Here is a 25,620-nt window from a genome sequence, read left to right as displayed (position 1 = left end):
CCAACTACGCAGTAACTGGAGGTTGGTCGGTACGTATTGGACTGGAATGACTAGCCTTCTAAAAATAACGATTGACGTGTTTTGATAGTGCCTTTTACTAAAATTTTAATATTATTATTAATTCAAAGGTAGTTCCTTTCGGTATGATTTGGTGTTTTTTCCTATTAAGTTCAAAACGTTAAAAGCGCCATTTTCCGATAATCTTTAAAACTGTTTTCCAATCCAATCAGCATAAATAACAACTCTTTTGAACGATATCGTGACTTCGGGATTTTCTATTGGTACTACTTGATACACAAATGGCGAGTGTGGTGTTCGCGATTTCGGCATTTTTCAAGTAACTTACACCTAAATAGTGTTGAATTTATTTAATTGCGAAGTGCGGAGTGTATCTACAGCGACTTCGAGAGCAAAGTACGATAATTACTTCGATATTTTTGTGAGAGTTTCGTCCTGTTCAAGTTGTACAAATGGACACTGTGCAGACAGCAGTAAGCAAGGAGGACGCGCTCCAAAAAGACATTGGTAAGTTGAAAATTCGCTTATATTTCGTCTTGTGCACATCTGAATCCGACGGGAAAACATGCGGAAGAGCCTTGAGATTGTTTGAAAGCGATCCGGGCGGCGATTGATGCAGTGGAGGTTACGGTAAATGCCGGTTCAACTAGTGGCAATGCGAATGTGAATTCGCGCCTCTTTTGTTTCCTTATCCGCTGGTATTTGGCCAAATGAATTTGAAATATTTACGAATGGTAATGCATGTAGGACTGATACATTATTAACCTTGCAGGCGAAAGCAACGCGTGCGAGGATGGCCCCCTGAAGTCAGAAGTGACCACATGTGCAGGCGGCGACAGCGACTTGAAGCCGGCCAGTGACAAAGGTGTTGTTGGCAGCGAGAAGGTGGCCGGTCTACACATAGCGGCGCCGTCAGAGTCGGAGAACAGCGACGACCTATTGGAGAAGATCGAGGCAGTGGTGAAGGACGAGAAAAATGGCGATGTGCCGGTGGACGCAACAATTGCCGAGAGCTCGGAGCAGGACTTCCTGAAGCAGTTGGAGGAGGCTGAGGCAGAGGCCAAGGCGCTCAGGGAAGAACGTCGGGAAAGGGCTAAAGAGGAGCAGAAGGCGAAATTGATGGAAAGCGTTTCATCCTCAGACGAAAAGGAAAAGGCGGGAAATGAAGTGATCCTCAAGGACACGACGGACGAGCCCGACCGCGTGCACGTGGCGGAAAACAATGCCGATTCGACCAGTGCAGATGTGGGTAACAATGCCAAAGAGACAGCCCAGAAAGGCAGGCGGGTAGGCAAGAGTGACGAGGTTGCAACTTCGAACGAAGCGGCGGAGTCATCTGCTGCAGACGTCGAGGAATCTCTCAGAAGGATGGAGAACGGCGAGGTTGAACCGGTTGAAGACGAAAAAAGCGAAGAAAAAGATGAAGTTCGAGAGGAGCCAAAATCTACGAATAATTCTTCGGTTTTGGTTTCATCAAGTGATGGCAAGGAAGACGCTGTGCCTGCTAAAGTTGTTGTAAATGAGTCTCAGGATGCTAAGAATTCAAGCGAAGCTGATCAAGCGCCAATATCAGAAGAGCCCACAGTATCAGATGAAGCTACACAAGAAGAAGAAATATCATCAGAGGCTGAAAAGGCAGTTTCTGAGGAAGATAAAAAGGTGGAAGACACAAAAAATGAAGCAGAAAATTTGGCAAATCCTGGCGACAATAAAACTTCCGAAGCCCAGCCTATGTCAGTGGATCAGAGTCCAGTTGGGGGTGCCGAAACGATGGAGGTGGACGAGGAAGAGAAGATGGAAGTTGACCCCGTCGAAGTCATAAGTGATGAGGAAATGCCTCCTGCGGTGGAAACCGAATCAATTCCTGACGCGAAGGATACACCCGCTGAGGAGGTTCCTTCCGAAAGTACAAGTAAAGCGGTTGTTGCAGCAGATACTGAGAATGTTGAGCCAGAATCGAAGGTTGAAGAAGCTGAAGTGTCAAAAGGTCCAGAGCCGCCTAGTAAAGACTCGGAAAAAACAAAAGAAGCAGCAACATCGCCAGATGAAGACAATGAAACTTCGGAGAAGGAAGCGGGAGAAGTTGAAACGACTGTTGTTTCCGCGAGTTCCAAAGACCAGGCGGATGAGGCTCCTGTGAAAGAAAAAAGTACAACTGCCTCGGAACCATCGAAAACATCAGAAGCTGTTGTCGAGGCCGATGTAGAGAAAAAGGAAAAGGAGGAGACTGCATGCAAGGAGCAAGTTTTGGCACCGAAATCCCCTGATTCCAGTATCGTGGAATCAGTTACATCAGACAAAGCTGAAGAATCCGCCAAACCTAAAGAAATCGAAGAAAAACCTGCGAATACATCGGAAAAACCGACCGAGACCAGTACTGACGTTGACTTAGAATCGGAGAACACGAGTAAACTGAGTGTTGCTAAGCCCGAAAACAAACTTCTCACGAATGCTATAAAGCTCAGCGGCAGTGTGACAAGCTTGGAAGGCAGTCCAGTCCAGGCAGCTAGTGCAAATGTATTCAACAGCACTCCCATTCAGAGACAGTTCGACATTTCATCTGAGAACGTTAGCAAGATTTCCGAGGCTCACGAGGAAACCAACAGAACAGCAGAGGAGGGTGCCCACTCACTTTCCAAAACTGAAGAAGAAACTGACGTTACTGAGATGACCTCAGGTAAGGTCCTATTGTTTCTATCATCTAGATTGCTTTCAGTAAAAGTTGTTTTGGTGTCATTACAGCTAGCGAACCACAGACATCAGATAGTGCAACGAAATTCCTAAATGTGATGAAAAAGCAATGCAACGGAACCTCTTCAGACGACGGTGACATCCCCACGACAACGGCGAAGGCCTCACAGACCAAACCATTCGAAATCATCCCAGAGGACTTACTTGCAAAGGCGACTGACACCAGTCCCGGAAGTGGATTATATGAAATCAACGTATGGCACGAAGGACACGACGTTCGATATTTGTCTGTAGAAAAATTGGACACAAAGAAATCAGTTAACACTACATTAGACGCGAGCAGTGCAGGTGAATCGTCCGGCAAGCTTTCCTCGAATGGAAGTGTGTCCAGTTTACCACCGTTCACATTACCGAATCGCACGTCAGAAACACTGAGTGGCTCATCGACGAGCAGCAAGACGCCCGACGGCAAATCGCTTTTTCCACACACAACCCGCACCCAGCATACTGTCACCGGTGTCTTAGAATTGTGCACCTTCATGATAGACCAATTCACCAAGATCAAAAGTAAATTTGAGCCTCCTAGCACTCCCACAACTTCGAAGGTAGCGCCAACCCCCACAAAAGACGAACCCTCTACACCGAAATTGAAGGGACGAGCGAGCACCAAGAAGAGTAAAGGCAAATCCAGTCCACAGGAAGAGGAGGAAGAGACGCCGTCGAAAAAACAAGACAAACGCACCTTGAAACGGTCACTGAATAAGACACAAAGCGATGACGAGGAGGAAAGCAAAGCAAAACAGTCGAAGCAGAGCAAGTCTTCACATGCGGCGGCCAAGTCACAAGAAGTAACTGTGAGCGCACTTTACTATGTGCTGGCGAAGTGGGTGGATAAGAAATATTATGCCGGTCGCGTTACAGAAGAGAAAGCCGGCAACAAATTTGTTGTTCTATTCGAAGATGGCGCATCCAAGGTTCTTCCACGCGAGTCAATTGTGTTCGGCGAAGGTAATGTTCTACCTCTGAAGGATCAGTCAGTATACGCTCTGCTCGATGACGACTACGAACTAGGTACTGTAAAGTCGGTGGACGAGACCGACGACAAAGTTATCTACACAGTAGATGTGGACGGCAAAGACATTAAAGTGAGCGCGTCTGACATTTATCTGACGGATCAACAGGCGAAAACAATTCAACATCTGAAAGATGCACAGAACACGCCATCAACGAATAAGAACGCTCTTGACTCACCATCAGAAAAGTCTTCGCCTGGCACATCATCGCGGTCGACACGAAAACGACCAGCCACCTCGCCTATAACACCGGAGGCAGGATTTTCAGGCGGTGTAACGAAACGGGGCGGACGAAAGCAGAAAAGGTATTGATAGAATTATAATAGTTTCTGATTAGTAGTATTAGTATTCTATAGATTTGCTTGTTTTTGAGATGTAGTTGACTACAGACTTGATTATTTGATAAGTGGAATCGATAGCGAGTTGCGAGAGGACAGTGTAAATCTCATTCCTTGTGAAGAAATCTGTTTTGGATATAGTCAGTTGGTCAGCTTTGATTTGTTGTTTGATAATGGTGTTTTGGTGGAGGGTTGTCTGATGCCGGGCATTCAATTTGCCTTGGTGCGGAAGTCTCGGTTGAAGTCGAATTGGACTAATCAAGTAAATAGAAAAGCTTACATAATTAGAAACAATGAACACGGAAGAAATAGATTGTTAGGTTGCTTCATCCCTGGCACTTTTTTGCTGTCTTGAATGCTAACATACTTCCCAGAGGGGAGGTAGGTGGCAGAGTAAGGATGTAACGAAACTCCTTTTGTCACGTTTCATCAGGTTTCAGTTCTATACAGTAAACAACTGTTCTAAATTATATACAAGAATGGAAAATGACATATCATGTAAAAATAAACAATTTATATGCTACCTCAAAAGAGGGTTGCTTGTGCACGTTCTATATTTTGATAAATCCATAAAGCCAATCATGATTATAGGAAAAAGATAATGTTGCCTGAATGATTGTCTGAAGGCTCACGTAACAAATTCTAAATTTATTCTACTCATTCCATTGTATAGGCTAATCGGAATTGGATGCCTTCAGGGTAAAAGTTGTTTTCTGTGGACGTGCAATTCGCGTGGTAATGTTTTTTGAGTCATGAAATATGCCCCACATCTGAGGGTTTTCCAATTGTTTGCACTAATGGTCTATAAGTCAGCATATACGAGTAGTGCTCTTGATTAAGTTAAGAATTTAAACTCAGTGCTTTGATTTTCCATTGATTTGAATTATGATTGCCGGTCTCCCGGAGAGAACACTGACAGCGGTGGTTAAGTATCAGCCTCTTAATTCAAGTTTTTCAGATTCGAATCATGGTTGCGTCATAGATCTTTGTATTTTTATTCGTATTTATTCTGCTGCTGTAGCCCTGTTACTTGGCCATCATTGAGGATAATGATAAAGAAACTGAAATCACAATTCGCGTTTAGATTCTCTTAAATCGCAGTTAAGTTTATCGTTTCGTCTCTTTCAGAATCATATAAGTTTGTGTTTGGGTGTTGTGTTTTGCTTGGTCTCCGGGGAACCAGTAGGCTAACAGGCAGTCTATGACACCGGCGGTGACGATACATTTGTCATAATTCTGATTCAGGAACCGATCGGATCGTTGCGATTTTTGCCTTAAGTGTTCATTTTTATGTGATATCGTGTCAATTTGACGTGTGATAAGTATTGAAAAGTATTGAAAAAGGAAAACGTCAAAAAGAATTAAAACCTGATCGGCGATTCCTCAATGAAACTGGCCAGATCTTCCAAATGTATCAAGTTTGTCTTCGAAACAGGGGCCACCAGAAACTCAAATCCCCTTCTTTTGTTTTTGTTCCTGAGTTTCGGGTATCTTACAGTAATCACGTCCGCCGACTTTGTCGTCTCAAATTTTGCCAGGTATTACTTCATCTTCAACGGCACAACCACTGGTGTCCGGTCGGGGCCCGCCTCTATAAGGAACTCTAAATATCCTGGGTGTATGCCGAGGCCTACCAATTCGACATCCCTAACATCTACAGTTGTCCTGATCTACTTAATCGCTTCATAGGAGGCAGGTTCCGCCATGTCTACCTTTTCTACCATAGACATTGTTTCTAGAGACGCCCTAGAGAGACCCTAGCCAGACGTTTATAGTATCCCTCATTGATTTCATCGTTATATATGGCACGAAATTGTTGATTCTCTTGTAGGGGTGAACAATTCTATTCTCTTTTCTTTCTATAATACTAGATTCAGTTTGCGGTCAGTCTATTTAGAGTTCCTAATTTCTATACTCCTACGATGAACGTGGGGACACGTACCACTGCTTGTGGTGAGTGTTTCTCTTTGGTTAATGTAACTCTTTTGTTGTCTCAATTCCATTCAACTTGTATTTAATTTTGTATTGCACATCAGGTATCGGAAGTTGCTGATGAGATGTGATTTATCATTGTAATAGTTCTCAGTGTGCCCAAGACATTAAAGATAACCACTTGGTCCATTTTTGCTTTCCCCATTTCGTTGTGGCGGGGGAGATACTAAGCACCTGCTTCACAGCCCTGTTTAGGACAAGCGATAGCCGCGATTGCCGAACGCTCTATTAACTGTCATGCCAAGAAGAGCGGGCACTCGCGAGGCGGCTTGCATCCCTCCCTTCCTCACGAAGAATGCCGGCATTATTTCCGAGGTCAGCTTAATGCCTCGTGCGTATCACTCCTACTCGTTGACATCAAAATCGCCTTCAATTATCAGTCTCAAGAAGACGATACACAGAAGATTCAACTCCCAGCACATTCTTAGAAATTTTATGGAGACGGAGAAGTCGTTCACATGTTCGACCGCGACTAGAGTTGTGTGACCCAAATTTCGCGCATAACGGCTGTTGTTAGTGCCGTGCGTGCCGTGTGCCGTGTATATGATTGGTTGCACCCACGTAGTTGCGAGTTGTTACGAGCACGTTTCATAACAATAGATATTGCACAGCTATTTATTGCTTCCCACATCCTAGCGAAAACCGAAGGCAGAAATTCCTTAAAGATTCATTTAGCATTAATGGAATCATTGAACGGGGAAACTTGGTGGAAGCAAACACGCGCAAGATTCTCGCCAATAGATCCATGTTTGTTTCCCTAGGAAGTGAAGAGCAAATAAGTAAATGCATCCAAAATCAATCTTTCGGATGCATCCGTTTCCTGTTGGGATAAGGTGAAGAAACACACAAGAAAATCAGCTAGACAACATCGACACCGCAATACCACTTACCTACGTCATTCCTACCAGAAAGGTGAACAATGAAATTCCGTGCCGTTTCTCCGCTGGCGTTGCTCCTCCTGCGTATAGTCCTCTTGATTGGATTTTACATATAGAAAGTAGTGGAACAACGCTACAAAGTAGTTACCCCGACACTTGTAGAGAACAATTTCGTGTGTGGAGTTCGCTTGTGTTGGTTGCTTTTTTAATGGAGGGCAGAGACAACTCATCAGACGCTGCCTCACCTCTGCCTTGGGAGCAGCGTGATCGAAGTGGTTATAAGGTGGTATTTGCTTCTTTATATACACAGTATATCTCAAAGTAAACAGGATTTTTTCAAAATATAATAAGAACAACAAATGTTTTTTTTCGGGACAATTGTTTTATTTTATTCAAAATAATCTTCTTTCGCTTCAATACACTGATTTGCGCGACTTAACAACTTTTCGAATGACGATTTTTAGTCGTTAATCTGCATGGCTCAGAGGATGTTAGTACACGCCTTTTGAATGGCCGGAATGTCAACATAGTGCATGCCTTTCATCGGCAAATGAAGTTTTTCGAATAGATAAAAGTCATAGGGTGATTGATAAAATTCGATTTTTGTTAAAACAAGTCGGGGAAACCGGAAGCTGGACGCTTCAGGTATGAAAGGTTTTGTGTATTTCTTTTATAAAGACATTGTCCCATTAGTATGTAATACGTAATATACGCATATATTTTGCGAGAGTATCCACTTTCGGGTGATATTGACATTCAAAATCTTGAATTTCCAAAGAAGTGACAACTTTGACCTATTATAACTTTGTTAATAATAGCACAATTTCCACCAAACTTGATAAGATCAAGCTCTAGATTATAACCTACATTGGGGGGTTCTGTAGTAATTATTGAAAATTATAGTAATATACTATTATTACCTTTATTTGAAGGGATATCGGTGTGGAAGTATTTCGGAGTTTAGCCCCTATATAGTGGCAGCCTCTTGATTTTTTTCAGATTTTTCGGTTGGGCAGTTCCTGAGAATAGACCCATTAAATAAATGATCACTTTCAACCCCCCGCACTCCCCGTCTTTCAAACAAATTTCAAAACTAAAACCAAACGCTAAACAAACAGCGAATGGTGTGAAGAGCTTTCAGAAGACACATTGTCCGACTTCATACAAAAACTCATTTCCGCTGTTCGGTCAAGCTGCCAAAGCTTGTCGCTTGCGACCTCTTGTAGCTTCTTGTGCGTTAGTTTTGCATATAAAGTACCACCGTCCTGTGGATGACCCAGATAACAAAAGCTGCTCCAAACGATCGACTTGCAGCTTTGATTTCTTCGGCGTTTTTCTTTTGAATCGCTGGGAAAATTTCTTGATTGTCGTTTTTGTGCTGCACTCGCTACAACACTCGGTTTTTTTGCCAAATATTGCGGTCAGAATTCCTCTATGGAAGGGCCAAGATCCTTCACATTTTTCGAAGACAAAGATGTTATGCAAGAATCTTTGTCTTTTAATAGTTTGGGAATACACGTTCACGAACTTTTCGGTGAGACATTCCCCTGACACGCTAACCATATAACAGTCGCCAGGTCGTTACAATGTTCAACACTATTATCGTGCAATTCAACTCTTACTTGATATAATAAACTGGCGACTTCAGCGTTTTCAATTAAATTTTTGCGTGACTTGTGGTGTAGGTAGCTTAGAAAGTTATGATATATAAGCAACATCGTGCTCTTGCGCAATTACTTCATCACTATCTACTGGAGAACCATTATCAATTGGATTTCCACGATCAATATAATTATGACTGGGTTAAACTAGAGAAGAGTCATCACCAGATTATGTATTTATTGTTTTTTTTTTTAAACATATCCAACACCAGCAAAACCTAATCCTACACCTGAGGCAGTTCCAACACCTACGCCAATACCGCTTTCGCCAACTCCTCCATACCAACACCCATTTCTAGGCCTTCTTCAATTCCGTCAAAGGCTGAAGCTCCTTCTTCAACTCTCGATAATAATGGTTCAACTTCGCTTGTACCCAGTTGTGTTTCTTCTGTACGTTCTCTACTAGTAAGTGATGGAAATCTCCGTCGAAGTCCATCACGTCCGATGATTTCCCCATCGGAGGCGGAGTGGGGATCCAATTGGATATTGGGTTCGCTGCTATTAGTATCGGGTGCACTGTGTGCATTTATACGCACTTGAGATCGACTTTTTGGGAATTATTCTTTATTTTGACGTGGCATCTTTTGTTGATTATTTAAAGTAATTATTGATATACTTTTGTTTTCACACTAATTTCAAACACTATTCTTTTACTATAATATCGACAATGTTCGTTTCTTATTTTCCAAAATAATAAAGTAATTTCCTACAACATATCCTGCCGCGCCGGCAGTTGTTTGTGCTCTGTGCAGGTGCTAATTGGTTTGCAAATATTTGAATTAACAATTTAGTGGATTAGATGCAATGGATGGAGTTAGTAACAATTGGTTTAGTTGTTGATTGAATTTATGGGCGCATGCGTTTGAGAGTTACGGAAATTGAAATTGGAACTGCTCTTAAGCTTTTGTGCTGATATAAGGTGAATCCGTTTTAAAAACAACTGAATTTCTATTTTTCTGTCTTTGATGACTAATTTATAGGAAACGACTGACACTGAAAACTTCTATGTAGCCACGATTTTGAGTTTATTTGAAGTAAGGATTTCATTGCGGAGGTGAAAGCCTCTACATATAGCAAAGGACACCATTTTTTATTGAGTTTGAGGGGGGCTCCCAATACATACGATAGGATAGTGTAAAATTTCTGGTCACACAATACGGTTATGTAGGTAGTACTTTTCGAAGCTGATCTTATTCCTGATATTGAGTGAAATATGGGAGAGTGATTGATCTATACATTGCATTGCTAATTGCTATTGATATTTTACCCGACCTTTCTCCCTAAGACATAAAAACAGGTGACATCTTTAGATAAAGTAAAATGTGTAGATCTGTATGACATAGATAAGACCTATAGGATTTTATAAAAATGATTTAATTATTATTACCTGATTATAATTGTACCGATCATGACGAGATTCGACAATTGCGACTGTGGTTGCAGTGCAAACATATATTTCCATTTACCATTTCGGCTGTAAATACGCTCGAAGATACATATGTACATATATGCCTATAAAGTGCAAACAACCCCTCACGATACGCATATAGATGACCCGGGATTGGCTATGGAATCGATTGCTTTCGATTTGTGGGCATATATAAAATACACACATCTACGAGCGCCTCCGTAGCAAGCCAAATATTTACAATTCAGAAACATATGTACATATATGGTGCATTTCGTAAGTGGCAATTGTTGTGAAGCACGGTTCATTTGGGAAAATTTGTCTGACATAGGTGCAATCATTTGTCTGCCTGATATTTGAGACAGACACTTATCTGATAGATGTTTGTCTGTCATAGAGATTTGTCTGAAACGAATGATTATTTGAAACTGACATTTGTCTGAAACAGGCACAGGCGTTTGTCTGGTTGTTGTCTGAAGCAAACAGGCAATTGCTAAGCCAGACATAATAATAGTGTTTTTAATCCTGCCAAACATCAAGCAATATTCTATCTTGTGTGCGTTCCGAGTGGGCGTTAGCTCCAAATCCACCAAATCAGATCATCCTAAAAATAATGCTCAAAACCAAAAGTGCAAATTATTCATCTGTATTAATTCAATTGCAATGCTTGTAAATACTTTCATTTCCTTCTACTATTGAGAATAACGAGATCCCAATAATAATTGTAGGTTACAAGAATATTATACAGAACACTGCCCCTCCGCCTATAGAAAGACCAACACATGATGAATACCTATCCAGAAATGTAACGCCTCTTATATGATTACATATTTTATTCCCTCTAGTCATGCATTATGACTGACGAGAAATACTCTTTGCTATACACTACTAAAAGAAGGCATTAACAGCACCAAGCATCGCAAAGCATTCTTAATATCATCTCCTCAAACTCATCTAAGCTGAAAATCATACAAATGTACACTTTATTAAAAACCGAAATCTGGCAATCGAATTTGAAAATGCAGGATTATGATTACATGATTATAATTACTTGATTACGTGATTATCATTGCATGATTACGCGATTACAATCATAATCAGGAGAACTTGATTAGGATTACAATCACGTAATCCTGAAATTCGTAATCATGACTACGATGTTACCAAACGTTGTTTTTAATCCCTATACAAAAGAAATGTTTAAAAATTTCTAATCTACAAGGATAGCAAAATCGTTTAGTTTTTATCGAGTCACTTCGATCCCGTGTACTGGATGAACATTCTTTTAATAATAATAATAATCGTTGGCGCAACAATCAATATTGTACTCGTATCAGGGCCTTGAAGTGTGTTAAAGCACTTCATCCAAGACCGTAATGGTGGTACATTACAGGATTACATAACCCTGTAGGAGGGAATGTGGTCAGCATTCTTTTCCTGGTCATAATTGTTTGTACTTGCCTAATGTATAGCTTTTATACAGCAGAACCGCCCAAACCCGACCACCACCGGAGCGAAGCTGAAAGAGGTTTGGGGTATGCATTGAAATTTTGAAGAAAACCAATTCTTCACGTGTAGAAAACATTATATGTATTATTCTAAAAAATCTCTTATTTTGCTTTGTTTTAAATTTATTTTCTAATTGAGTGCTACATTTTTCATTCAATCATCAGCAATGTCTCTAAAACATCAACTTAGAATGGATAAATTTGGAAGTCTTCTCTTCAGAATCATGATCAATAGTTGACGCAGGGACTGGTGATTTTCGAGTTTTTCCAAGGCCTGATTCCAAAGTATTTTCCTGGTCCGTACCAGTAAATGAATTGTCTATAGAAAGCCTATCCATTATTTCACGGCTTTATAGAGCTTGGATTTTGCTAAACAAGGGCAAAATATTAGAGTCAGGGTCCATTTCGATATAATTTTCTTCAATTTTTCTTTTGATGTCATGCCAAATTTTATTCCATGAAGTGGTGATGTTCCTCTCATTCCAAGCAGTTTTTTTTCAATACGTACTGCTGTGTAAATTATGTCTTCGACATTTTTCCAAATACTCTACAGACTGAATCAAAGTTGTTATATGTATTAGATGGTAAGAGAATTGTACGTATTCACTCTTTGAATTTTCCTCATTTGGATGTAATGTTATCCAAAATAGGAAGAGTTTTTTTCGGACGATTTTTCAATTTCAGGAGGAAATCTCAGGTACAAACACTTCATCGAATCATCCTTTAAATTGTGCAGCACCCATCCATGAAAATTTTTGAGTCCAATTGTCAATTGAAAGGCATCATAAGATCAAATGTTCAAAGGGTTGGCTTTCGTGATTTACCTATCAAAAAAGAAAACACTTATGTTATTGATGTGCGTTACTACTGGGCTGCTTATATTCACTCACAGCCTACTCCTGTCTAGAAGCGAGAGTCTTTGTTAGCTGAGGATGGTTGCACAGGTCTTAGTTGTCCGTAAACCACCATCGTTTGCTTTTTGATTAAACGGTCTCATGAAGGAATTGCCTTTTATCTCTCCTGGTTAAACCAAATTCAATTCTACAGGCGTTAATACTTTGTAAGCAAAACGAATAATCAACTTCCATTTGGTATTTTGTTGGTTCGCAATTCCACTTCTCGAATATATGGAAACTGAAGTTTATTCCAGCTCTATACAATTTTCCCCACTTCTTAAGGATACTATTGCTGACATTAATGCTTCTCGCAATACTTTGAAGACTCTTTGCCTCGCTCATTTTCAAATTCCGAGGAGTTGTTGAGAGCAAAGATTGAGTGAAGTAATTGATTCTTTCTAGGTGTGGCTTTGTGCTTTCTCGTTTGCTTACCATTTTTGATAATGGACTGCGCTAAAGATATTCAAAGTGAATTATAGAATTAAGAATATTTATGAGAAACAAACTACAATTGGGGGTAACCATAGAGATATGACTAAACTACACAATCGACATCACATTCAATCACACTTCATTTATGACTAAACTCGAAAGGGGGTAAAAATCGAGAAGCCGACACTCAATTAGGTGACAATATATAATAGTAACAGCGAAATGGGTTACAGTGGATTAACCTAAAATTATTCAATATTTAACGATAAGCAATTCTCCAACCAAACATCGAAAGAAATAGTCTTCCAATTGTCTTTTTGCAAGTCTAGTTAGTTTACGATCTGACATTGAAAAAAGTAGATTGCAATTGTTAATTTTCAACTTATCTCAGGATTGATGAATTTTCCAGGCTCCTTTTTCTTCGTACTGTAGGTTCTTTTGTCTCAATATGAAAATAACTATTGCATGTGCTCCTTCGAGCGGATCATTTATTTATAAATTGCGAAGTATGTATAAACTTTTGTGTTCAGATGATGCCAGTATCTTGTTTGTTTTGGAGGAGGACGGGGAAAGTATTGTGTGCTCCGGGCATTTACTAATGTTTTTTTTGTTTAACCACAATGTAATGATTGATCAGTAGCATTATGCATTATTCAGTTTTTTTTTGGAATTGATATATTTGTAAGTTGATATTGTGAAGCTGAACGATGTTAGAATCTCGTTAGATTTTGTTTTACAGTAATAAGACATAACTAACTGAAATAGTAACGAAGTTGCAATGAAATACAGTCCGAACCCTTGTGTTAATTTCTAGTTCTTAATCGAATCATACGCAGTACATCTGACCTGATGAAATGTTCAGTAACACTTGCCGCTGCCGCATTGGATGATATAAAAAGAAGGAACAACAATTAACTGCTATAGTTTGTAATCATAATTTCTACTGTTTCTAGACGTTAATGGCTAATCAAACACTTGCGCGAATAATATCAGTTGCATTTGATTTGGGCATACAAAAGACACGGTTCGATGGAACTTACACAATTTAAACGTTAAGCACTTGCCGAGTGTTTTATGAATTCACCGTTAAATGGAAAGGCATAAATGTGTATGGGGCATCCTTCCAAATCACAAGCGTGTCATCATCCTCATTTCTTCTTGGCAAACAAAAAAGTGATTTTAATTATGTAATTATTTTAGTAAGCATGTGAAGATGTACACTGTACGATATGTGTGTCTTTTAACTGCAGAATCGTGTTACAGGATAGTGTGTTGCAAGGGAAACAGAGGAGCAAAGTAAAGTCGTAATGCCAATAAGAAAATTCCATTGTGTTTTCACGTACTACACTCTCGCCGATTCGCTAAAAATGAGGAGAATAATATTAATGCGATTACTATATTTTGAATCCTTATTATATAATTACTTAGTGTATGAATGAATGAAAATATCAATCAAATCTTACTATATTTGCATACATAAGCGTTCATAAAAGATTCGACACAACATTGAAGCAACAATTTATTTTATGATATTGACATTACATTAAAAATAATATTTGAAATTTAAGTGCATCAGTAACCGATTCTCTCAGTTGTATCCGTCTTCTTTTGTATCTGGATAACAATGAAAATCTGTGACCTTTTTGTTCTTACTGTCCTTAGAATTATCTTTAATTATTTATGTTCAATTTTTATCTGCTTAGACTAAGTATAAAAGTTTGTAGTTGGTTTAGAAAGATTCGATAATGAAATATAAATCAAGACAAAAGCATAGGAAACCGAGGAAATTTAAGTTTTTAAACAGAGAAAGTATAAGAAATGCGTATAAATTACAGCAACAGAAAAAAAGATAACTAGATTTCACACAATATTTTATTTTCACTGACTTTTCTTATAGTCATAATTGGTGTATCAGATAGATTAATTTTATTATAATAAATCTTGTAATCTAAACACAGTGTGCTCTTTTATTTCCACAATCCCCGCTAGTCTATGTTTTCCAATGTCGGATTAGTTTGTTTCCGTTCAGTGCAGGGTATTTTGTTGTATTTTTTGTTAATAGAACTTTTCCAAATTCCATCCACTTGGCTTATGTTTTCTTATACTCTAAATTTCGTTTAAATTGAAGACAGAACGAAGTAGTAATAAACGAAATGCGTGTGTGTATATTTTGTATTGTTTTTTTTTGCTGTTTTGATTTTGTGAAGCGGCTTTTCTGTATTCTATTCTATGACAGACGGGAACGATGTTAGCGGCATTGTGACCCTGATAAATGCCTTTGCATTCAGGTAGTATTCGTTTTTTTCGAGAATGGAAATGATTTTTAATGAAAAAGATGCTAATCTTGCATAAGAAATGAAGATGCAAAGTAAAATACACAAATATATAAATCTAGAAATCAAAGTACAACGTACAATTTAGTTTAGAAGAGGTTGTCAGCTTTTGAGATGCCTCTAAAGCTGATAAATGGAAAAGCCTTCTGCTTTCTAAGTTAGCTTTAAAAGTAAATATTAAGTTGTTAAGTTAACATATTATTTTCTAGCCAGCGACAAATTACATAATTTTGCAGCAAAATCTAAATGAATATTGTCATGAAATGAATAGAGTTGAATTATTACCACAGTTCACTATGATATCAATCAGACAGTCAAACATAGTGCAATGTACATGGATGATTTCTTTATTCGTATGCACACGGAGCTGTATATTACTATTTCGTTTCACACTCAAAAACCAATCTGCCTAAGAGGGAGCTTGAAGAGATCAAGTAATGCTTTTTGTTATTGGCTCAGTAATATCTTTAATTGAAATGATATTTTCATTTCATATTATCTTCAGATTACGACCGGAGACACGTTTATCGGAAAGTACGGATGTTTCTGATAGTCCAGATATACCACCGCCACCAAGCCCAGAATCAGCGCTGGAAGCGATCGAAGGCGTTCAACCTGAGCTACAAAAGACTCCGAAAGAGTCTGAAGTGAGCCGTAAGGATTTTGATATTTCATGTTAATATTCTTTTACGGTTGGGTTGACGAAATTATTACAGGTTTGATCATTACCTCGGATTTTGCCAGAAGTAACCCAGGACGTGATATCGGAACGTTGATAGGATCAACTTCAAAATCCAAGACTTTATTTAAGAATAAGTGTTTTTTGTTGACGTGCACGGTTACACCATTTAAAGGAAGCGAGGTAAGTTTAGTTGCTTAGAAAGGGTCTTATAACTTTTTTTGTGTTTAACATTTTGTTGTTCTCAGAATCTATTTCGTAGTGGGTGTAACTTAGGTATATATTATTTCACAAGCTTCACTCGCCATCCAACTCTGAAGGTGTATATTCTTAGTGTCTGAACAAGTAATTCAATGTAAGCTTTCTCTTTTTCTGCGTAGTTTTTTACTTATGCTCACAATCAAATCAACAAATTATGATAATTAGACTTTAAATCCTTTGTGCTTCCGGAAGAATATGGTTCTATTGATATGAGTCTAGTGAATTTGTTTTCTCTGAAACCCCGGCAAACTAACTACTGGGGTATTAAGGCGATCTTCTACCGTCAAGCGTAATTTTCAGGCCTATTTTTGGGAATTAATTGCAAAGCAACCACTGAAGATAATCTACTGAATTTTTTTAAAATAATTTGTACATGTTTTGGGGTTAGGGTATGTATCAGTGGTCGTTCCGATGAGCGCGATTAGCGCTTTGGGGCGCCGTTTTGATGCCACAAACTCCCTAAGACCGTGACTGTTGTTATGGGAGCAGGGAGGCAGAGTCCAGCCGGCTCGGATCTTCAGAGTCAGCCCGTAGCATTCACGAAAGAAAGCAGCTCTCCCACCCTGCAGCTAGAAATCTCTCTGACGTCCCCAAAGAATGGTTTGCCCAGTGTCTGCAGCCTGACTCTGGCCAGAGCTGGGAAAAAGTGCATGAGGGTTTCCCTTCCTTCTCCGCAGCTTCGGCAATGCGAATTGTAGGGTATGCCATCGACAGACTTCCAATATCGCCAGTACTTCCTCCTGGAATACACTGGCGAAACCTGGGAGACCATACGACTTGGATACACTGTGTGTGTTCGAGGAAACCCCCGCGCCGACTCCACAGGCCATCTTTGATCCGTCCGTGAAGAATATTGTGTCATAACCTTGCAACACGCCACCGGTCTTCTACTTTGCCCTGGTTTGAAAGTCCACAGCAAAGTTTCTCGTAAAGTTCAGCTTGTTTGTGGTATAGTCTGTGGGGAATGCTCAGATTTCCCGTGGTACTTCATTCAGGATATTGCTGTGGCTGTAGGACTTCACTGTCCAGCATCCGGGGTTACGGCATTACACGCAGCAACGTATTTAATGTGGAGAGTCCCAGTAGAACGTCCTTACCCTAGTTCGTGTCGAAATGTCATGGGGAACTTTGTGGCACCTGACTGATCATTTTATATATTTAAAATAAAAAAAAATATATTTCTTATTAATAAGTATTCCGTTGACTGTGTTTTCTCGAACTAGATTTTTATTATTTTGAAATTTGGTTTATGCCAACTTATATTTTGCACTTTTTTGAACCCTTTAGAGGCTGTAAAAATGGAGTAAATCAAAATTTTCAAAAATTTGGTCAGGAAGTCATAACGAGCTATTCACTGAACAACTGAAAAAAATGATTGGTTTCTGGTAGAAATGATGCGACAAAGTTCAAAGTCAACTTTCGGGAAAACGCATTTAATGATAAAGTATGTTATACATGATTGCAGAAACTTAGGATTCAGTCTGCAATGCCAGGGCCGTAGAATCCTTCTTCCTTGTTAAGAAAATGTTTTCTCCTTTTTTTCTCTTTGATCCGGGCTTTTTTTTTGCAGCGTCCCCGATCCTACGCTCGGAACGATCGATACGTTTCTCGTCTCTCAAAGTAATCCCCACCACGTCCATAACTTGCAAAATGGAAAAAATCCTGCGTTGAAGATCATTACTGCTCAGTGGGCTGCAATTTCAACCATCTGTTTGTCTGAATGCAAATGTTTTGAAGCCGAAATCCAAATACGACTTTTGAGGGATTCGTTGCTGTATCGAATGTATGCACCCAAACATCTTTCTACTACACTATCAGAAGAAAAATGCTCGTATGTCGATTTTATCAACTGCACAATCTGGGATCGTTGGGAATACTGTCATGCTGAAAACTTGTGAAAGTCCCTTGGGCCTCAGCCTGACGCCCCTTCATGAGCGGAGCGGTCGTACGCCACTAACCACTCGAAAAAACCACAAGTGTTCATATTCCCCCTCCGAAATACCCATGAAGGAACGTGCTTTTCACGAAATGCGTTTTATGGCGTATTCTTAACATTCTCTAAGAAAATATGTGAAAATAAAAAAAAACATTTATTGGAACCACAACGGTAGAAAACCTCCTTAACAGCTCGTATTGACTTCAAACAGACGGATAGGCGGCTATTGTCTATGACGTTGGCGGTATCGATATGTTGTCTTTGATATTGTAAGTAGTTAATCCTCTTGTGTTGCTCTTGTTTGTATGCGTTCAGATGGTAGTCATTGCGCGCTGGGCATCAAGGCACTTTCACACTAAAATTTTGCCTCATCGATCATTTGTTTAAATGCAACACGGTCTCAGATTGAATTTAAACAAAAGTGTATTTTTGACGACCGATCCCCAAGAAACAGGTACAATCACTGTTAGCGGCAGTGATCTGCCAAGAACTGAACGATTTAAATACCTCGGGTCAACGCTATCAGCTAATGGAGAACTGCGTTATGAAATTGCTTCATGCATTAACGCAACCTGAATGAAGTAACGTTCCACAACTGGTGTTCTTTGTTTCAAATCTAAAATCTACCGCAATATCGTCCGTCCTGTCGCTCACTATGGTTTTGAGTGTTGGCCGACTATAAAAGACAATGAACAACGTCTTGCGGTAATGGAGACGAAGATGTTGCGTTAGACTAGTGGCGTGACACGTTCCGATCACTTCCGAAATGAGGATATCCGCAATCGATATGGGGTTGCCCTGATCGTGGAAAAACTGCGAGAGAGGCGTATTCGGTGGTATGGTCACGTAATTCCGCAAACGAGAATTCACTTGCCAATATTGGTCTGAACATCAAAGTCGATGGTAAACGGCCAAAAGGCACACCGAAACAACGGTGGCTTGATACGCTGGATGGGGATTTACAAGTCTCGAGATTGCATCCAGATCAGGTATTTGATAGGGCCAAATGGCGAAATCGAACACGACGGGCCGACCCCACTTGTGAATGGAACAAAGGCGGAAGGCTCGACGTGCATAGTGGTTAGTTTTTTTTTTGGGTGGGTGAATAAACTATTCAGGCGTTTATTCTGCCGCTATTTCTTTGTTCGTTTTGCAGCTAGCTTCTGCCAGTAGTTTAATTTTGTTTAATACATCATTGCGAAATTATTACTTTATTCTCTCATTTCGATTCCTGTTTCTGGAATAATGCATGGTTCCTTTTATGCTAACAAAAATCATGATCTCTCTCAAGTGCCGCAGTCGGCGTAGTACTCATTGCTCTAGTAATACATAGGCAACTGAGGCTCTGAATCTGCGTTAGCAGCTTCCTGCTGTTAGCAAAGTTCAGTTTCGGCCACCAGACGATACATGCATACATCAAGATGGGTTTTATTATAGGTGTATGTCTCTAAATTTATCCGTTTTGGTGAAAGTCCCCTGGTCTTACCTATCGCAGCCCTACAGCACCAGAGCAAACTGTAGGATTTCTGATATTGTTCCTGGATATAGTGCTTCCACGTTAACTTGGAGTCGAAATGAACTCCTAAATACTTGATTGTGTGTGCCAGCTGGATTTTCGCCTCCGCTAAGGTGGGTAGCGTATAGCTGCCCCACCTGACGTTCCTAGTGAACATAACTAGTCGTCTTCCTAGCATTTACCGTGAGTCCATTGCGGAGGCACCAACTGTGGATTTCATGCAGAGTTGCATTCAATTGGTCACATACTGTGTCCGCAAACTTGCTGGTAATTATTACGGCTAGATCGTCCGCAAATGCTTGCGCGAAGGCTTTTTTGTCCTCCAGGAGCCACAGCAGGGTATCCATTACCAAGGGCCATAACAGTGGAGAGAGAACCCCTCCCTGTGGGCAGCCCATGAGACATCCTGCTTCAATAGACTTCTGGCCGACCGATATGTAGATTTTTCTCCACTCTAGCATGTGAAGGATCCAACTAATTAGCAGTGGTTCGATTCCATGCTGTCTTGCCGCATCACAAATTGCCGCGAATGAGGCATAATTCTTCGTATTTTTTTCGAACATCGCCTTTTCAATTTTTGCCGTAAGTTCATGGAGTGCTGTCTCCGTGGATTTGCCTTTCTGGTACGCGTGTTGCCTATGGTGAAGTGGCAACTAGTCAGAAAGGACGTTAGATTGATCGGTGGGAAGGTTTTTTTGCGTCTGTGTAGGTGGGTTTTCCTGGTTTGAGAATGAATAACACCTTCACATCACGCCATTTGGAATATAAGCGTGCGCTAGGCATGCACGATATATATTCCGAATATGTAGACCCAGGGCATCCATTCCCTCTATTACTAGTGCAGGAATGATGCCATCCGGGCCTGTAGATTTGTATCTATGGAACGAGTTAAATGCCCATTTTACTCGCTTCAATGATACTACTTTGGATGCCAGATTCCAGTCTCTCGAATGAGGGCTGTATGCACCTGTTGGCTCTGAGATTAGATTTTGGATGCTGCCTGGGAAGTGCACTTTAAGCAAATGGTTTGCCGTTTCTTCATCGCTTTCTGTGTACCTCCCGTTCTATAATCGTAAATAACCCAGTTTCTGGCTACGTTCTTTGACCAGAATCCGCTTCAGCTTTGAGGTTGCCTCAAGAGAGTTAGTCTCTTCGCAAAAGCGTCTCCATGATGATCGTTTAGCCGAACTTATGGTCTTCTTTAGAGCCTTCTGTGCCTCTTTATAGCGATTCCAGCTAGCGCCTGAATCAGACTGCAGAGCACGATTGAGGAGCATCCTTGTCGTTCTCCTCTGTTTTGCAAAATCCGAGTTCCACTATGGTGTTTTACCCTTCTTTGGCATCTTGAGCGGACAGCTTTCTTCGAAAGCTTCTCTCATGCTAGTTGTGAACATCTGATTTGTCTTCTCAATTCCAGCAATGGATTTGATGCGCTTCCCAAGGATCCTGACTCGGGCGCTCAATTCTATTCTATACATATTCCGCGGATTCTGAAATGGAGTGGGTGGAGGTGGATCCATGCCGCTTTGTGGATCATGTCTTTGATTTGGTTTCATGATTCTTCCACATTCGTAATGGTTGGTATTCGCCTAAATGAGATTATTTCTTCTTTGTTCTCGCGAAATCGCCACCATTTAATGCGGGGCGGGCTAGTGTGTTCCTCACGCTATGTCACGGTGGCACTTAATGCGCAGGGCGGCAATCAATGGTCGATGTTGAGGTGCGATGGTCTCATAGGGAACGGCTTTGTAATCAGTGAGGGTGGTAAAATGTCGACGTCTTATGAGAATGTAATCGATTTACATTTTACTGTTCCCACTATAAAATGTAGGAAGACGAGACAATCGTTTAATGAACCATGTATTCATAAGTACAAGGTCATGGGTGTCTGCAAAATCGATTATACGCTCGTCACCCTCATTGCGTGCTCTGAACTCCTTTCCCCCATGGAATCTGTTACCGTCTGCCTTTTCACCCACATGACCATTAAGGTCGCCGGCATTCGTCAGCAGGCACGTGACAAGTTTTTTCATCGAGAAGTTGCCAGAAGGCATCTTTCTCGGCATCAGGTCGACCTGTTTGTAGTGCATACGCGGTGAAGAAGTGAATAGTGCGATCAGCTAATATAATGGTGAGCTTCATCAGCCGATCATCAAATGGTTCGAATTCTTTAATGGCATCACGGAAACCCTCTGAGATGGCCATGCGAACAACGTATTGAGTGTGTGGGCCACCAAAATAGAGAAGTTTATAGCCATTTTTATCGCGTTCGCGTTCAATATCGCAGCTTTTGGCGCCAGACCATCCGGTTTTTTTGCAGAGCGCAGATATCAATGCGCCTTTTCTGAAGGGCTCTTGCGAGTTCTTGGGTTTTCTCAGTTAGGGTTCCTGCATTTAGCGTGCAGACACGAATTTGTTTTGTTCGGACTAAATTACTTACGTAGCCTTTTTCCGGTTGTCACTCGAAGCAAATATCTATTCGAGTTCTTCTCCTTTTAAGTTTTCCCCACTTCCGTCACTTCTGAATCTCATTCGCTTTCTTCTATTTTTAGCCCATTTCTAGTTTCAAGTTGCACTCAAGTCAAGGATTTTCAAACTTACCATTCATCAAGGATCATCTTAAAAAGCAAATAGAGTCTGCCGGCGGTAAAGTCTACGATCATTTTGAGGATGTTCCAAAAAGTAAATACAAACAATGTAAGCTGATCGCAAGTCGGCCATGCACGACTGCCAAATATGTTCAATGTCTCGCAGCTGATGTCCCGGTAAATAAACTTATAAACGTTACTTTGTTTCAAATCAATACAAAAACATGAAAATAAATGAAATAACAAAAAATATCATGTTCTCGTTTACAGGCAGTATCACATGAATGGATAATCGAAAGTTGCAAAAAGAATACTTTAAGCGATGTAAAAAAATTCCAATTGCCAAGCGGCTGGTCAATTGTCACCGAAAAGTACATTCGTTGGACTGTAGGTAAGTCGCCGGATTGCAGGCAATCCAGTAAACCGTTCCAGAAAGAAATCATTTTGATTGCAAGCGAGCATAGTGACTTCGTAACGTTCTGGAGTCGTGTTTGCAAAATGGCAGGAGCAACTTTGCGTTACATAAAGTCATTGAATGATGTAACACCAACCACTACCGGGTATATGGTTACAGAGCTTGATTTTCCACAAATAATTAAGTCAAAAGCGGAACATTATGGCATTCCTATTGTGTCCACCATGTGGATAGTGCAATCGTTGATCTTAGGCAAGGCATGTGATCCGCATGCGAACATTAAGTTAACGCAATTATGCCATGATGACGACTTATGAAGTGGAGCGGGACAGATGTATATATTATGTTAAGTTTATGCTTTGTAACTCATAGTTGTAGAAATAAAATTACTAATATAATAATAGATCTTTCACATTGTTTTTATTTTCTTTTTATTTATTTAAAATAATTTTAAATTTGCTTGGATATTACATCGTTCTTTCAGTCCTATTGAATCTTTACACCCACTTTCCCATGTGAATTTCCCTCGTTGGAGATTCTGAAACTCCAACTGCTACCTTTAAAATGCGGAGCCTCCCAATCTATTTGTGACGGTATTTATGTACAAAACTGATCTGGGGGCGATGTTCGTTCTTTTCGAAAGCGCATTATCAACAACTACTTGAAAGTTTTACCGAATTTTGGATTCCATGAAATTTGGATTGCATTTATATGTGTGTTTGTCCGGTCTATGCTGTTTTTGGAAATTAGCCGAAGGGGATCAAGCTAGGGTTTTAGGAAGCGGTTAAGGAGAGGTCAAGTTGAATTTTGGAAGTCTATGGTTGAAGGGAGATTGGAATGGCCGTCCGTGTGAAGGAGTAGGAAATCGTGGATTATGACATTGTGATCACTGATGCCGGTGATTGTTTTGGGGTTTCGGGGGGTTTAATTTTCAGTCTTCACGAAGGAGATCAGAATTTTAAAATGAGCATTTAGCTCGATTTTGGGAACTTGCTGCACCTCATAAGTGAGCAAGAAACTTGAAAGGGTAAATAGCGTAACCAGTAAGCGAAAATGGTATAGAGCGTACTGGAACATGGTCGCAAGTTAAAAAATGAGAATGGGAGCTGTGAGATCAAATTCAGAATATCGAAATTGTCTTTTCGAAAGTTGAGCAGGTTGGCATAATATTGAGCGATTGGAGCATCAAACTCAAAAGCTAGATGATGAGCATAGGGATCGATGTGAGGAGAAGCATAAGATTGAGAAAAGTAGCTCAGGCAGGTTAGAGAGGACAAGATCGAGAATCCGATTTGATAGATTTTTGGTGTAGGGTTCATGAAATTGGATAAAAGTAGAAAAAGATGATAAGAAATATTACAAAGGAGTGAAAAGCCGGGACCATTAGGCTAGTTGAAGATGAGAAAACTGAAGTCATAAACAATCAAGATTGTCTGTGAAGGGAAAATACGCACAGAACATAATAAAGGAAACTGTGCTGGCCAAAGAAATATATTAGTGGGTACAATCGCAAGGGGAAATAGAGGAGTCAAAATTGGGATATTTTTATAAAGAAGGATTAAAGATGACAAGGGTGCCTTAGTGATAGCAGGTGCGTTAACAGACTTTCCTGATAGAGCACGGTTTTTACAGTAGCCTATTCAGTCATTTGTTCATGTCAAGAAACAGGAAGAGGTCACAGGGAGCCAGATCGGGTGAACAGAGGATGTGCGGCAGCAATTCATACAGTTAGGAGGCGGCAACTCTAGATGAATGTGGTGGTGCGTTATCGTGGTGAAACAACATCTACTTTTTCGCCAAATACGGGCGTGTCTCCTTCAATTGACCAGAGATCTTTCTTCCTTTTTCTAAAAGATCCATGCAGATAACGCCGTTCGCATCCCCAAAAAAGGTCGCCATTACCTTTGCGGCCGATGGGACCGTCTTCGCCTTCTTTCGAACAGATTCGTCAGGAGAAATCCATTGTTTAGATTGTTGCTTGGTTTCTGGTGCATAATGATGAATCCAGGTTTCATCAACGGTGATACCTCGACGCGAAAATTCCTTCGGATCTCACTTAAATTGCTTGAAACACTGCTTAGAAGTTAACAGCCGCACCCGTTGGTTGTCCACCTTGAGCAATCCCGGCACCCATTGGGTCGATAATTTTTTCATCGCCAACTTATCATGTAAAATATGAACTGCATTTCCGGTCGACACACTTCCGGCCTCTGCTACTTCGCGCAGTTTCGTTCGTCGATCATCGAAAATCATGTCATGGACTTTTTGAATGATTTCATCGGTAACCATATATGCCGGGTGTCCTGGTCGCTCCTCATCAAAAATTCGTTAAACCATAGATGGCGAAGTGTCCCCATAAACAGCATCCAACGTTTCTTGTATCTCTTCGCATTTTTCACCATCCAAAAACAAAAAGCGAATTTTCCGAACGATACTGCTTTTTTTCCATTTTAGCCAAAATCGCGAAACACATCTTGCTCGAATGGCTGCCAAATCCAAACTAACCTATCAATCAGTCTGAAATTTGTTTTGCCGTCGTTTGATAGATAGCAGCACACGATGATAACACCAGTTTCGCTCAGGAACGCCCTCTGTCGTCAAATACGGGCATTTATTGTATCGCCCTCGCATGAAACCCAATTTCAGTTTGCATTTACGCCGCTAAAAACGGCAGTCTGTTCTAAACGAAGTCGTAATACACGGATTCCACTGTATTCACTGATACTGATAAAAAACTGTGTGCGGCTAAGCAAATAGGATAAGCTAATCTGAAAGCGAGGAATTGTTTAGGTTAAGGAACTATTTTAAGAAAGGAGAACTGGAGTAAGCAGGAGAGAAACCCGAAATGAAGGCAGGTATGCTGATTTATATACCACATACATGAACCATGGTTGGTGGGGTAGTCAGGGGCCTAAATTTCCAACATGCTGATCTGTTGTATGCCAATGGAAGTGATTGACCCCGCTCCTGCATGGTAGTCTCAAAAGACTTCCAGTC

The 25,620-nt window shown here is 40.5% G+C and overlaps 1 protein-coding gene across 1 annotated transcript; it reads left to right on the top strand.

Moving 5' to 3' along the window:
• Positions 1-292: 292 nt before the first annotated feature.
• LOC119653568 (TP53-binding protein 1-like) lies at positions 293-23,033 on the top strand. Its single transcript, XM_038058285.1, has 7 exons — positions 293-525; positions 791-2,695; positions 2,761-4,087; positions 15,734-15,882; positions 15,945-16,090; positions 22,173-22,385; positions 22,479-23,033. The coding sequence occupies exons 1-7, from the start codon at positions 471-473 to the stop codon at positions 22,938-22,940; spliced, it is 4,257 nt and encodes a 1,418-aa protein (XP_037914213.1). The 5' UTR covers positions 293-470; the 3' UTR covers positions 22,941-23,033.
• Positions 23,034-25,620: the final 2,587 nt, after the last annotated feature.

The sequence above is a fragment of the Hermetia illucens genome, chromosome 4, assembly GCF_905115235.1.
Source record: "Hermetia illucens chromosome 4, iHerIll2.2.curated.20191125, whole genome shotgun sequence".
NCBI classification, from domain to species: domain Eukaryota; kingdom Metazoa; phylum Arthropoda; class Insecta; order Diptera; family Stratiomyidae; genus Hermetia; species Hermetia illucens.
Note: the sequence above shows the minus strand (reverse complement) of the source record. Positions and strands in the feature narration are given on the sequence as shown.